The sequence below is a fragment of the Pezoporus wallicus genome, unplaced genomic scaffold (genome assembly GCF_028554395.1).
Source record: "Pezoporus wallicus isolate ANWC-B61680 ecotype Strahan unplaced genomic scaffold, APGP_CSIRO_Pwel_v1 contig_7461, whole genome shotgun sequence".
NCBI classification, from domain to species: Eukaryota; Metazoa; Chordata; class Aves; order Psittaciformes; family Psittacidae; genus Pezoporus; species Pezoporus wallicus.
The window spans coordinates 1,655,175-1,670,228 of record NW_026637976.1 but is presented as its reverse complement, the minus strand read 5'-3'; the positions used below and the strand labels follow the sequence as shown (position 1 = coordinate 1,670,228).

General features: G+C 46.0%; 1 protein-coding gene across 11 annotated transcripts in view; it reads left to right on the top strand.

The window, feature by feature from the left end:
• The window catches only part of TENM4 (teneurin transmembrane protein 4), a 755,231-nt gene that overhangs the window by 709,825 nt on the left and 30,352 nt on the right, over positions 1-15,054 (top strand). For all 11 annotated transcript variants that reach the window (XM_057408504.1, XM_057408506.1, XM_057408511.1 and 8 more), the window contains 2 exons: positions 9,823-9,995; positions 14,218-14,453. In XM_057408504.1, coding sequence (XP_057264487.1) covers positions 9,823-9,995; positions 14,218-14,453 — 409 coding nt within the window. The remainder of the gene's footprint in view (positions 1-9,822; positions 9,996-14,217; positions 14,454-15,054) is intronic.

The window sequence follows — 15,054 nt, the reverse complement described above, 5'->3', positions numbered from 1 at the left end:
CACATATTCCTATGTTAGACATGCACATACTTTGGGTCTTCCTTTAAAATGTTCCAGGCCCAGTTGCAAAGTTTGCTTAATACTCACCATTAGTGCTCCTGCCTCAAAAAAGAACTGATGGAAACTCTGTGATGAATCTTTTGAAAGGTTTATTTGCATTCCATCAATGTTCTGCTTGCAATTACTAGAGCGATATTCCTCAGTGAATCAAAGTTAATACCCTTCCATCTCTTACAGTGAATTTGCTTGAGGGGGGCTTTAGGGAGGAAAGATAGGGTGTTTTTCTCTATAGCAGTGGAAGCCTGCTATATGCCAGGACCATTGTGCTGAATTAAGGAGGTATTGTATTGTCTTTTTGCAAAGAACCCAATAGTTTCTGTGCTTGAAAACAGATGTAGCCATGGAGAGTAAAGCAAACTAAACATTACAGCTAATAATGGTCAGATTTATACCTCAAACATCATCTTTTCTTTTTAAAGTGTGACTGAAAATATAAAGGAGATAAAAAGAGACAGAAGCTAAAATCCAACTTATTTCTGTGGATATATTTATAACAGTGATCCATTATTTCTTGCTATCCAACAAAATAGAGCATTTGTGAAAGTCATCATTGTGGTCCTTTAATGCACTTCAGAAGAGTCATAAGAAAGCTTTTTAGAGCTAAATGGAAGACAGTATTCTCCAGTGGTTGGGCTATGGAAATCTTGACTAGAGCGAGTCAGCACTAGATGATAGCACAGCATCACTGAAATCAGATCTGGGAATGTGTCTTCAGAGATACCTCATCCAAACCTGTGATCAGTTATCTCCATCTAACTCGTCCTGACAGATTCTGATGCAACCTGACAGAACTACAGGGCAGAAGTCTATATCTGAATGTTACCTCAGCCTCCTTTTATAGCTAATGGAGAGAAGCAGGCACTTTCAAGGTGTGTTACTTATGAGTTATGTCAGGTATCTGCTTTAGGACATGAGTTGGATTCTGAAGGTTTCTCTCTGTAAAGGTAGTCCAGAATGATTACCTCAGATACAGATATTTACACTGCAGATGTCTATGATTTGGTCATATGGATCCTATCAAAGTCATCTAAGTTACTCATAAATATTGCTACTGATAGCAATGTATTTATCTTACTGTTATTGCTAGAAAGCTTTTTTACTTGCTCAGTCTAAATCTTCCTTGCTTGAACTGGAGAACATCACTATTCATCCTATCCTATCCTATCCTATCCTATCCTATCCTATCCTATCCTATCCTATCCACTAGGGACTTGGAAAGCAGATCAGCCTGCTCTTCTCCACTGTTAAAAGTACACATCAAATGGCTCAAGAACTTGCTCTGTGATAGCTCTCAAAGGTAATCAGTAGGGAATCATCCAGGCCAGGTTGGATGGGGCTTGGAGCAACCTGCTCTAGTGAAAGGTGTCCCTGCCCGTGGCAGGGGCTGGAACTGGATGAGCTTTAAGGTCCCTTCCAACCCAAACCATTCTAGGTTCCTATGATCCAATGGGATTGTTTCAGGTGAATCAGCAGAGATTGATTCTACCCAGGTTTTGCGTGTAATGTGAGAAAAATATATAAAATCAGACCAATAAAATGCAAAGATCAGTAAATGAAGGTTGGAGACGTCTACTGCTTGATAAAGTAGGTTTCATTTAAACAAAATATGTTCTTACACCCTCTAGTACCAGGGTGCACATGTAACAGGCCACATCTAAAGAACTGCGCTGAGCATTGACTCTAGAGGTTGCAGTGAGCAAAGCATCAAGTCATTCAGTGTGATCCTCAGCATAATTCCATGGCAAATCCGTCAAACTTGTTGCTTGGATGGACAAATAAAACAAACACATATACTCATCCTGCTTTTCTTGTAGTGGGTAGTAGAAAGCTGATTTTATCCCTGTACAGCATCAATGAGACTAATACTGTCAGTTCTGATGGTTGTGGTTTATGAAGCACAGTGAATCGTAGAATAGTTAGGGTTGGAAAGGACCTTAAGATCATCCAGTTCCAACCCCCCTGCCATGGGCAGGGACACCTCACACTAAACCATGGAACCCAAGGCTCTGTCCAACCTAGCCTTGAACGCTGCCAGGGATGGAGCATTCACAACTTCCTTGGGCAACCTGTGTGTGCAGAAAAACACTACCAAAATACATTTGTGGGGAGGAAGATGCTTGATCTGCATATCTTAATGTGAAAAAGACTGAAAAATGTCTAGGTCACAGCATGTCAGCAAAAAACTGTCACCTACAGTGAATTCCTAGCACAGAAAGGCTTGAGAAGGGTAAGGGGCTGGAAGGCAAACCCAGAGAACCTCAAGTTGATAGGAAGGCAGGATATTTTCAGGCTGAGATTGGAGTGCCCAAGCATGAGAAGCAGTATCTTAGTATCTTAGATCATGGCTCTAGAGGCCTTTCTTAATACATATTCTTTACCAGATAGAAGATTTGCATGAGTCAAACACAAATTGCAGGGATAAGTGCAGGCAAGGCAGGGTGGAATCTGAGTTCCTTGGTATCCAAGAAACTGAAGAAGGTGATGTGAACCAAATCAACATTCAATGCCTTTAGTTTATTGGTTTCTGTATCAGAACATCAGGAAATCTACTGTAAGTTTAAGTGATTTAGGTAAATGTTCCAATCACAAGCAGCTGGGAAGTGCTCTCCTCAGGGTTTTCAGTCATGGCTGAGGGGAAAGGTGAAGCTCCTATTTCTGTTGTGCTCATGGCCAAGAAATAAAGACATCATATCTGATTCTGAGGAGAAACTTCATCTTTTTCGCAGCACATAATAGTGGTTTATGGGTCAGGGCAAGCTGGACACCACTGTATAAGAACTTAAGAGTAAAGGTAAATCACCTGGCAATTTTACACTTCACTAGTGGTCCCATGAAGAACGTGCTTCTAAGATTTACCTTTACCTGACTGTCCACACACATCCATAAACCAGACATCCAACACGAAAGAGCAGTGGTGTTGCAAGAGCGGCAACTCTACATGTATACACATCCAGCATCTCTGTTTCCCCTTTGTTTGTTGCTCTCACCAGGGCATTTCATAGAATCATAGAACCCTAGAATGGTTTGGGTTGAAGGGACTTTAAAGCTCGTCCAGTTCCAACCACAGGCAGGGACACCTTCCCCTAGAGCAGCAATCTGAGCAACCTGGGTTGTTCTCAGCCTTTATCATAAGGCTGCAAAGAGCTGTGACATAGGGGAATGTTGCTGTGATTCTGGAGAGAAGGGAAGGAGGCAGGATACACTGATACTGGAGGTCTATCTCTAGGGCACACCAGGGAATCCAGGTCCTGCAAGGGTTCAGGCTGGACTGGCCCATTGTCCCTTCATTTCCATAGTGGAAGGAGATAAGTGCTGTCTGCAGGCAGCAGCAGACTTGCTCACAGCACAGCTTTTCTTTCACACATCATACACCAAAGCTTGCTGTACCAATCCTGCTTTATTGGGTTGAGTGCTGAGTAAGGTTCAGTGCATAATGGTGAAGTTTCCCTTTCCTTGAGAGTGAAACTTCGCTCCCTGCAGTAATTAGCCTGTCCCCAAAGGCCCATCTAGGACTTCTTTGATGATTTTAGCATTATAGAGACCTTCTCTGCCTCTGCAGAGAGCTTGACATTTGCTGTCAATTAATGCAATGCAGCTCAGCTTGTCCAGTGACTGGATTAAAGCCTTGCCTTCCCATTGAACTTGTGACAGTGATAATCAGCAGCAGAGGAGGCTGATCTGGAAACCCTGCCAGGGGAACAGCTTCTTGTTGTTCCACTCCTCAAGTCAAAGACAAAGGGTGGTATGTGACTACTCGCGTCTTTGTTGTTGCTGCTTTCTCACTCGACCTGATAAAATTGCTACCGGCTCTCACAAAGTTCCTAAGCAGTTGCTGTTTGTGTGCTCCAGAGTCTGGGAATTCTTATTAATGTATTTGTTTAAATCAAGAACACAGCAATTATCATGATTAGCTCATTGAGATGGTATCACTGTATGGTAATTCAGTTTCCCCCTGAGCCCAAGTCAAACCTTTGCTGCATTATTGAGCCCAAATGAAGCCTTTTTTGCTTAGGTCCTTTGTGTGCCCAATTAGTTTCAAAGGTCACCTCCTCCCATATGGAATTAAATCCTTTCACATCACTTGCAGCCAAGCCCAGAAACTCAAAACCTTTTCATGGACTGCCCAAGATGTGGCTCACAGCTGCCTGGAGGGCAAAGGGTCTTGTGGAGCCAGATCTTCAGATGGGCAATAAAGGGAGCTTTGACCCGTAACAGGGCATGCTGTTTTACAGGGAAGCAAGCTCTGCCAAACCTCACACACTGTAATGGGTGCAAGGTAGGAGCCAGCTGGACTGAGCATGCAGGAGGACCTTGGGTGGCTTCCCAGTGACCCCCAGGACTCAGAGAGCTCCCACCCCAGCATCAGCGGTGTTTGGTGCACCAACCAGTGTCTTGGTCTGGGCAATTGGGGTAGCAGAACTGGGTGTTGTGGTCAGGATCTACCACGGGGTGAGTGCAGACTCGGTCTGCCTTGCGGTTGACATAAAGGCTTTGAATTTTGTTCCCATTTAGTGGAACCCAGAGATAAATAACCCTTATTGCCTTCAGAGGATCAACCACTTGACTGAGAAAAGCTTGCTTACTGCATTGCTAACATCCCTTTAGCACCTGATGATATCTCAAGTCAAACACTTGAGTTTTGGGGGTGTCCTTGGTTTAGTCACTCAAGTGAGGGTCTCTTTCTGCTCCTGCAGCAGGCTGGGGTATGAGAATCACTTTTGTCTTTGGCTCTCCCTTTCCTTTTAGCAAGATTTCTTTGCTCCACAGTTTCTTCATGATAAAATAATCAGATTCTTGTTGTTCTTCTGAGGAAGTTACTCCAGTAAGTGCCATGATAAAATAGTACCTCTCCAGTACTCTCACTGAGTTGTGAGGTCATGTCTTGATCCATTGGCCTGGCCTGAAATGAATGCCTAGTGGTGTCAGAGTTTAGTTAAGACCCAAGGGAACCAGAAGTATCATAAAAGCTAGAGCGAGATCTTCCTATCTTCCTCAGCACATCTGGGCAGTCAGAAGATTCTATAGATGGTGGCTGCAACCTGGCCTTGTGTTATTAGGGACTTTGCCTCCATGTGTATTTGTCTGTTATAGATTCATTCTTAGTGCTGTGTGTAATGTCGTTTGAAAACGGGTAAGGAGGCAGTGGGTGCACATCTGTATAATTACATTCAAAATAGAGTTTGCAAAGGACACTTTGGCACTAAATGCAATATTATCATAGTGGGGTTTTTCTTATCTTGTACTCTTAAAAGGCTGATGAAATAGGAAAAAAAGCTAAAATGAAGAAACCCAGAGACTCAGGCAAGGAATTGATTTCTGAATAGATGGTACTTGGAATTGCTGTCTTTTAATTCCCAAGACCCAAGTCTCTACACAATGGTAATGTGATAAATGAAAGCTCTGGATGTTTACAAGCTTACAATTAGGGCTCATAAGCACCGAATACCATTTTAATTCTGTGCATTGAACCTTAGCTAAATACGTTTCCAATGGGCAATGGATGGCAACTGCTTCCTTTGCTGGCCTAATAATTGCCACTGTAATGGTAAGCGCTGAGCCTGTGCAGCAGGTTGGAATGGGAGGCAGCAGCTGTGTTAGCAGGTGATGAATTCATTGCTCGTAGTGGCTGCTGCGTGCGCTCCCCTGATTCAGATATTCCTTAATTCTGGTGCTTTCAGAGCATTTGGAGAACACAGAAGTCTTGGGCTCTGATGAAAACCAGCCCAACTCCTAAATCCCAACACGGTGGAAACAGGCCTAGGCAGCTTAGCTGCAAAATGAGGTGACTAGGAGAGATTTATCTCACTGCAAATACCAGGGCACACCTGCAGCTATATATGAGCCAGGCACTTGGCCTTTCCAAGCTAAGAATGTGCCCTAGAAATGCCTTTACAGGGCTGAAAGCAGAGGTAGAAGGAACCACCTCATTTAACTCATGAAGCACATTATCTCTTTGGGATGTGCAAGCCTTCAAGCATCCAGAGAGACTGGGGGTATGTGACAGACGATATCAGGTATGTGCTGTGTGATCTAAATGAAGGGAAAAGGGGGAAATGCTCCAGTCCTGAGCGAAAGAGAAAAGGAGCTGCTTGCCAAGAGGAAAATGCTGTGTGTATCCATGCTACCTGGCTTCCCACAGCTCCTTTTCCATTGTGCTGGCTAAAAGGAGGTTTTTCTCTGGACATGGGTGTTTTACACTTCATCTGCCACCAGATAAGAATAATAACAGCAATGGGAACACTGCAGTTGTGCTGCCTTCTCCCATTCCTGCCTGTGTAACATATGACATCCTTGCAGCTGCAAATAGGGGAGCTGTCACCCGCAAAGCGAGTCCCTTCTTCGCTGCTTGGCAGAGGGGCAGCAGCTCTTGCAAAGGCATAAAACACAGATGGTCCAGGTTACTTGTGATGGAGGCTAATGGGGTGACTAAATAGGTGCCAAAAGTCTAAGGTACATGTGCAGACACCTTAAACCAATTCCAGCACACCATTCCAGGCTGTTCTGGCCCAAAAAGAGCCTTGCTTCTCAGGATCTAAAGTCCCAAATGGAAGTCCTTGCTTGGTGAAGTTCTTCCCTATAGTGTAAGTGTTGTACAGCTGTAAAAATGGAAGTGTGTAAAATAAATGTATTGTACTTGGTTATTTTGACTTTAAAAGAGAAATGTGTGCGCAGAGGGCTAGGCACCATCACACTCTTTCATGCCTGGGGCTGTTAAAGTGGGCATCCACAGGTTTTTGAGGCTTTCTTTGGAGCACCAAAGGAGGGCTTGAATAGCGTACAGGGTTTCTGGTGACTCTCAGCATGGTGCTGAGTGTCATTCAGTTAGGATAAAACGTGACTCACAAGGCATTGACTCAACACTTACATGAAATAGCTCCCATGGACAAGCTCTCTGCCCCCATCCTGGCTGTTGCTCTCCTTCTTTCCCTCATCCGCAGACCTCCTTTCACACTTGCACCTGAATTACACCAAAGTCGGCCCTTAGACTTCAGTGCAGCACATGCAGGTTTTGTGCTATGACTTTAAGGGGTGAATCAGGCTCCATTTCAGGAGCAGCTCATTATTTAAAGTATAAATAGAGCAAGATAAATAAGTCCTGCTGATACCACCAAGGTGCCAAATTCATATCCATACTCCTTAACGTTCGGAGCATGTGAACCTTTTCAGTTCAGACTGGTTTATATATAGGACTCTTAATGTCATGGTAGAAAGAATTTGGGGTGTTACACAGCACACCTTTAGCAATGTTTTCTCAGCTTGAAGGAGAGACTAAATCATGTCCCTTGTGTCCTGTTTCAGCAGAAGGGGTAAAGATATCATCACCTGTGATGTTTCCAGTTTAAAACTCACTGTTCTGGGAAGAGATGTGCAGATGGCTGTGGAGAAAGCACAATCAAAGCACATACCATGTCAGTGCAAACAGGACACCCACAAGCATGGAGCAAAGCGTTCGGTGCTGAGAGCACGTTAGTCCTGGCTCTTGCAAGGAGATTCAGTTTGAATCCAAGCTATGTGCTGCTGGACGCTTGGAAAAGCTGTAACTGGTCTCTGCCAAACTCCTGCAATGCAGTCCTGAATTCATCCCATTCCCTCTTTTCCATCGCACAAGTGGCTGATTGATTGCCAAGAGCTTGGAGGGAAAGGGCAAGGCTGCCCTGTCCCCCATGCTTAGATAATCCTTTGACTGATAGGCTGACACCATGGAGGGCCAGATGCTTTCTTCTACCTTCCTACCTCCCCTTCTGCCCAATGGGCAGGAAAAGCTCCAAACCCAAAGGATGGAGACACTTGCAATGAGCTCACCCCCTTAGTCACTATGCACTAAGTATTAAAATTGGGCAAAAATCACTTTTTCAACCAGCCCTTCCTCACACTAAGGCACTGACAATGTATTGTCGGAAGCAGAGTACCAGCACTGTGTATGGATCTGGAAATGGATTGAGAATGGAAGAGGAGATGGATCTCTTTTCATGTGTATTGCAGTCAGTCCAATGGCTGCACCTGAGTCCCTCACAGATTGCAGTTCAAGAGTGCATTTCTTTCCCCTTCTTCACCTTTTCCTTTCCCTTCCATTTCCCTTTTCCCTTCCCTTGTTTGTTTAGGGGTTTTTGTTATTAGCTGGGGTTTTATTCCCCACCTCAGAGTAATCCTGAAGAGGAGGATCAAGAGTTCCTCAACCATCTGCTCCCTCCAAAGTCTGACCAGCTATACCCAGACCCTCCTTAACACATTTCTCTCCTCTATCCTTAAAACCATTGAGCAATGGGGTTTCCAGTGCTCCATCTATTGCTTGGAGCAACCAGAGGCCTGGAAAATGTTCTCCAGCTTCTGATCTGAATCTTCCTTGTTTCCATTGAAGCTGATTACTTCTTGTCACATCCTCAGTAGATGTGATGAGGGATTCATTATAATCCTCTTCAGAGCAAGCATTGTCAGGGTGTCATCTTCCCTTGTATCCCTAATGTATCATTTACATTAGTTCATCATTCTGAGGACTGCTGCCTTCACTGGACACTGCGCTCTATCAAAGGCTCCCCAGTGGGTATTGCAGAAGATTGAGTCCTCTCTGCTCACCCACCAGTCACTTGGTATCCCCAAGTGATACGTTTTCTTGATATGATCTTCTTATATATCATATAAATCATTCTTAAATGATATGGAAGAAGTCAAACACTCATTACTGATTGCTTTAGCTGGAATTCTTCTCCTGTTTCTCCAAAACTATATAAATATCCCTTCCATGAAGGTCCGTCTCATCTGAAGATCCAGCAGCTCTGCAGAGATAAGCCAGTAGAGCATCCTGCTCTTCTCGAATTCCATCTACAACAGCCTCACAGCAAAGGTCCCTTGCCAGCCCTCTGCTCTGAGCTCAGTCTGTGACCCAAAGGCACACTTTGGCAGTGCCACAAATGGGAGGCAGGAGGATCTGTTGGCTCTGTTGGCTCAGAAGGCCTCTAGACACAAGTTTCTGCTCCTCCTTTTTGCTGTTCAGTACTTCCCCCGAGTTTGTTAACTGCTGTGGGACCTGAATGTATGCAGCTTATTTCATCTGGGTCCTGGTACAGGAGTGTCCGCATCACAGAAACCATCCCAGATGGTGCTTATATTGATTCCCTCATTGGAAAAGCCAAGGACACAGTAGGGGTGAAAACTGAGCTGCCGTTTTACACTTTGAAGTCAGCCCTTCTAGATGGTGCTAGGAACAGTATAAGGCAGACACTGGGGTATCAGCTGTGCTCAGGGCTCTGCACCATGTCCACAAAGGACAGTTCTCTGTCTGATGTGGCCAATCTGACAGGTTCTTGCTCCTACTTTAATATTAGTTTCTAAAATAAGGGGGACAAATGCTGAAGAGCTCAGAACACAACCAGAGAAAACAGTTGGTGTCCTCCATAAACTCCTAGCTCTTGCTAGACAGGGTGCACAGGCCAGTGCTTTGCCATAAGTCACATCACAATAGATAGGAAATAAAGTTACTCTTGTAAACAAGAAGCACAGTGCAGAGAAGGGAGAAATGTTGTTAAAATAGAAGCTAATGCTTATTTAGTCATTTTCTGTTCTGTGCTTGATTTTCTTCAGCTAAAAGCTGTGATTTTCTTCTCATGAAGCCAAAAATTCATCACAGTGTGACAGTGACAATGTGTTTTTCTCTGGGAAAAAATCTGGGTGAAGACTTCAAGACTTGGTGTCTGGTTTATAGCATGATTCCCTTATCCCACTCCTCTGTTGATGCTGTTGACTTCACTCCTTCCTCCCTTTCAGGTACGACAGCTTCGGCCGCCTCACCAACGTGACCTTCCCTACTGGCCAAGTGAGCAGCTTCCGCAGCGATACAGACAGCTCCGTGCACGTCCAGGTGGAAACCTCCAGCAAGGATGATGTTACAATAACAACCAATTTGTCAGCATCAGGAGCCTTCTACACCCTGCTCCAAGGTGAGTTGGGACACTGTCGCCCTCCCAGCCAAGCTGGAAACAACGGATTATCCATCATCTTGGGATTCCCCACATAAGAATGATAAGAAGCTGTTGGAGCAAGCCCAAAGGAGGCCACGGAGATGCTGCAAGGGCTGGAGCAGCTCTGCTCTGGAGCCAGGCTGAGAGAGCTGGGCTGGGTCAGCCTGGAGAAGAGAAGGCTCCTGAAGGGGAGACCTGAGAGCAGCTCCAGTGCCTAAAGGGGCTGCAGGAAAGCTGGAGAGGGGCTTGGGACAAGGGCCTGTAGGGACAGGCCAAGGGGAATGGCTTTAACCTGCCCGAGGGGAGACTGAGATGAGCTCTTGGGCAGAAGCTCTTCCCTGTGGGGGTGCTGAGGCGCTGGCACAGGGTGCCCAGAGAAGCTGTGGCTGCCCCAACCCTGGCAGTGTTCAAGGGCAGGTTGGACACAGGGGCTTGGAGCAAGCTGCTCTAGTGGAAGGGGTCCCTGCCTGTGGCAGGGGACTGGAACTGGATGAGCTTTAAGATCCCTTCCAACCCAAACCAGTCTGGGATTCTGTGATCAGGAAACAGGCATCATCTTGATAATGCCAAACTCACCTGCATCCTTAGCACCGCTACATGCTCTTGCAGATGCCCACTCACACATTTAGCCACATTCCCTCACTCTGTGGTTGCTCTGCAGTTGTTTTGTGCTTCGTTCTCAACTGGTCCCCTTGCCATGCAGCCCTCATGCAGTACAGTCCTCCATCATCATCACCATTCCTGTTATAACAAAAAGGATTGCATAAATCTAGCTGCACTTTCAGCCAACCCCTTTGCTTTATTCTCTTAATGGCTTCCAACTTAGCAGTAGCTCTTCTCCTGGAACAGGCTTCTAGCTGGGTGCTGGAATCTCTGTGATTCCTTATTGCCTGGCTATTCAAGCATCCCTAAGGAAGCATCCAGGAAAATGCCCATCCCTGTCCTCAGAAGGTCTGTGTTTGAGCTGAAGGGCTGGTGTGCAGAGGCACAAAGGAGGAAACAGAGATGGGCAGTCAGGGTAGGACTCATAGGACCAGTTTGTGGCTGTTGGAAATGAGCACAGTTCTACCAGTGATGGTAAAGTGGGGAAGCGGAGCACTGATGAGGTGAAGGAAAGGTGTTGAAATGGGAAATAAAAGAGGAATTGATAGCAGGGGGGAAAGGTGCTGAAATACTGGTAGGAGCAGAATTTGTAGTGCACAAACCACACCAGCCTGGATCTGCAAGTTCTGTAGGCTCCTTAGGGTCAGCGTGAGCTATCACTCCTGTTCCCAGAGCCTGGAGAAAAGGAGACTTTCAGACTCCACTTTCTTCACCCCCCCAGCTCTCATTCACTCTTAGCCTGTGCCTAATGGCCGTGGGGTGTCAAACATCATTTCTCCTTATGAGGGATGAAGTGCTCCAAGTGAGACCAATGTGTTCCAGAGTCATATTTGTTCCCACATCACTGGCATATCCCTCCCCTTGTCTTTTCTTAAAAGCAAGTACCTCCTATGCCTGAACACTGCTTTTCCTGCCTCTGGAAAGGACAGCTGGGAGGGTGCCAACCCCTTCAAACCATCCTCACTATTCCTGGAGGGAACACAGTGTCTTTCTTACTCTTTACTTCTAGCCTGCAAAGCAGATCCAACCTCTACCCTGCCCCATCCATCCACTCACATTGAAACGTCTGGCGACTGCACAGGCATGAGGTTGGCTTCATCTCAAGAGCCTAATTAAGCAATAGAGCCCACTGTTGGGGGCTCTTTAGTGACATAATTGACTGTGATGTGATTTATACACCCGGAGCTGAAGGCACAGTTAGATAATGGTGCCACAGTCAATTACCTCATTGTGCTGCCCTCCAGCACGGGGCCACTCTTACCATCAGGACATGTGGCATCACAAACAGCTCAACTGTCCTTAGAAGTACACAGTTATGGAAATGCTTGGATCTGAAGAAACTCATTTAAAGTGAAGGTCTGGATAACGCTGCAGAGGTGGCCTGTGACCTGCTGAGGCTGGCTTTCCCACAGGCACTAGGGACTGTGAATTCCCAAACTAGGGTAGCTGTTTGTTCATGGCAGCGCTGTAGAAACTGAAACAAGAGTTGCCCAGGGGTGTATTAAGCACAGCTGAAATGTAATTTGCCTTCCAAGTGCTTCTCCAGGGATGGAGTTGGAGGCATTCTAAAGGTCTGTGAGCATCTTGCCCTCTCCACTGTTCTCCAAGCAAAATGCATGTTGCAGATTCCCTTTGCTCGTGCATTTTCCTTATGGACTCGGCTCTGTCTAGCTTTCCCAAATCCTCGGTGAACCTCTCAGGAATGCTGGATCACACTGTGAATGGGTGAGATCTGAGAAGGCATTTTCAGAAGGTCACAGATTCCTGTCAGATGGATTTAGGAGCCTCTGCAGCTCGCAGGCACCTCAACACCTCAGTGGGATTTTGTCCTCTGGACTAATGACAAAGTGAGCATTTGTTCAAAGCCAAAATAGGCAGTAGTGCCCTAGAGCCAAAGCAACATAAAATACAACATCCAATGGCCCCTGGATTTCATGTAGCCCTTGAGGAGTTGCTTCCAAAGCCAGGGAAGAGTCTTCTCTTGGGAAAATGTTGGAAGTGGAGGGTTTAAATTCCCCACAGTGCTGGTGACAATCCACCATAACCCCTCTGTGCTGCTTATGGGACACAAAGGGAGCATCACATGTTCAGTGAATTTCATGGTGGCCTTCATGCTTTCCCTTGCTTCCTGGTGACAGAGGGAGGAATATGTTAACTGTGCAGAGATATTTCATTGATTTGATTTAAAGCACATCTCCTGCCACTTTCTCAACAAACCAAGCATCTAAGAGTGACAGCCCCTTCTCTCCGTTTGCAGAGCCAAGCATGCAGTGGGTTTGATCCTGCTGGAGTCTATGTTGAAAACCCATCAACTTCAGTACTCAGTGGCATAGCTAAAATACTTGGCTCTACACTATGGGTCACTGCTGTATGTTTATAGTGGCAAAATCCAGTGTCACTGCAGATTGACACTATTACTGCTATGTACAGTGAGTTGTGATCCTGCTGAGATCAGTGTGGCAAGACTCCAGCTGCCTACAACAGGAGCAGGATCAGACTCACTATAAGCAAAGACCAACTGGTTTCAGATTTCCTTTCCTAATGATACCAAACTGTGCTCTTTGCTGATCTATTTTGTCCAGACAAGAGATGATAATACCACTGTGATCACGTTTCCTGCTGTGCTGGGGCAGAGCAAGGAGTGAACAAACCCCAACTTGCTTCAGAATGGAAAAACAATTGACATGAATTTTTAATGGGTGTTTTTATTCACAATTAGGTATTTATGGAAGCCTGGGAGGCAGAAATGGTAATATTTTCCATCTTTTGAGGAGCTTCAGATAAGGCAGTCTTTGTATAATGTGCTTTTAAAGCTGTTCTGCACTGAGCAAGCCTTGTGCTTTCTTACCCTTCTCTCTGCAGAGGGAAATGCCAGCTGGGGATTCAAAGGATGCGCTTTCAGCCTGCCTCATTCCTGAAGGATGTGGAAAGGATAAAGTTCTCCTCTTCCACTCCTGAAGTCCCAAATCCTGGCTACAAATGCTGCTGATCTCTCATGAGCTAGCAGAGGCCAGACGTATGGAGATGTGTGGGAGCTTAGTGCCTCTGCTTTCTTTCTAAACACGAGGGCTTTGGTTGCCTCCTGAAAGCTTTCCCAAGTGAAAGGGGTTTGGCTGTTGTTTGGGGAACTGGTGAGCATTAACTCACTGTGCAATTTCCTGTCACTGGTGAGACAAGGAGGTGGCCCCATTTTTTCATCTCTTGTGGTGGAATTGGGATCTTGAGGATATGAAAGCGTGGAAAGTTTTCATCCAGACTGTGATTTAAAGCGCGCATCCCCCCACCCAGTGGTTTAGCCTAGAGGAAAAGGTTTGAAGCTGTGTCCTTTGCTAGGGTATTACATGGATTTTATATCGGTGCCTTTTTTAACTCGTGCAAGACCTTTCTGCAAAGCTTTGAGGTGCAGAACCTCATCAGAATGAAAGAGATTGTCCGTCACTGATGAAACCAATGTTCTGTTCACTGTGAATGGGACAGGTGAGTGACAGGGTGCATTTGGTGACAGCCATCAGAAATGCTGATGAAGCCTGACTGAGGGGGCTAATGAAAAGCTGAGGCTCTATCACTGGGTTTCAAAAGATCTCTTTTCTGTCTTCAGACCAAGTTCGAAACAGCTACTACATTGGCGCCGATGGCTCTCTCAGACTGATGCTCGCCAACGGCATGGAGGTGGCCCTGCAGACCGAGCCACATCTGCTGGCGGGCACTGTCAACCCCACGGTGGGGAAGAGGAACGTCACCCTGCCCATCGACAACGGCCTCAATCTCGTGGAGTGGAGGCAGAGGAAGGAGCAAGCGAGAGGGCAGGTCACCGTCTTCGGACGTCGGCTGAGGGTGAGTGAGAAGTGTTTTGCATTGCGCTTCCCATCTCAGCAGTTCTCAGTCTCTTGACACAAAGGGTCAGGGATTGTGTTGTCTGCGATAGGGATGAGGCTGCAGAACACAGAACTAGCTGTTCACTATCAGTGACACAACCTTTGTGATTTGAATATACACATCTGTGCTGATGTTCTCTTGGCCGTCACAGGTAGGATTGATGATTTGCCTACAAGTCCTTTGCATCACTGGAATTGTGTGACCTCCCATGTGTGATCACAGGTGTAACTATCATGATAGGCTGTTTAAGCAAGTGAGAGACAATCATAACTACAAAATACTGCATCAATTAGTGCAGGTATTTTCTATCCGTGCTGCTGGCAGTAATAGACCTGAGCACCAAAAGTTTTCTAAGCATATGAGGACAGGCTGAGAGAGCCGGGCTGGGTCAGCCTGGAGAAGAGAAGGCTCCTGAAGGGGAGACCTGAGAGCAGCTCCAGTGCCTGAAGGGGCTGCAGGAAAGCTGGAGAGGGGCTTTGGACAAGGGCCTGTAGGGAAAGGCCAAGGGGAATGGCTTTAACCTGCCCGAGGGGAGACTGAGCTGAGCTCTTAGGCAGAA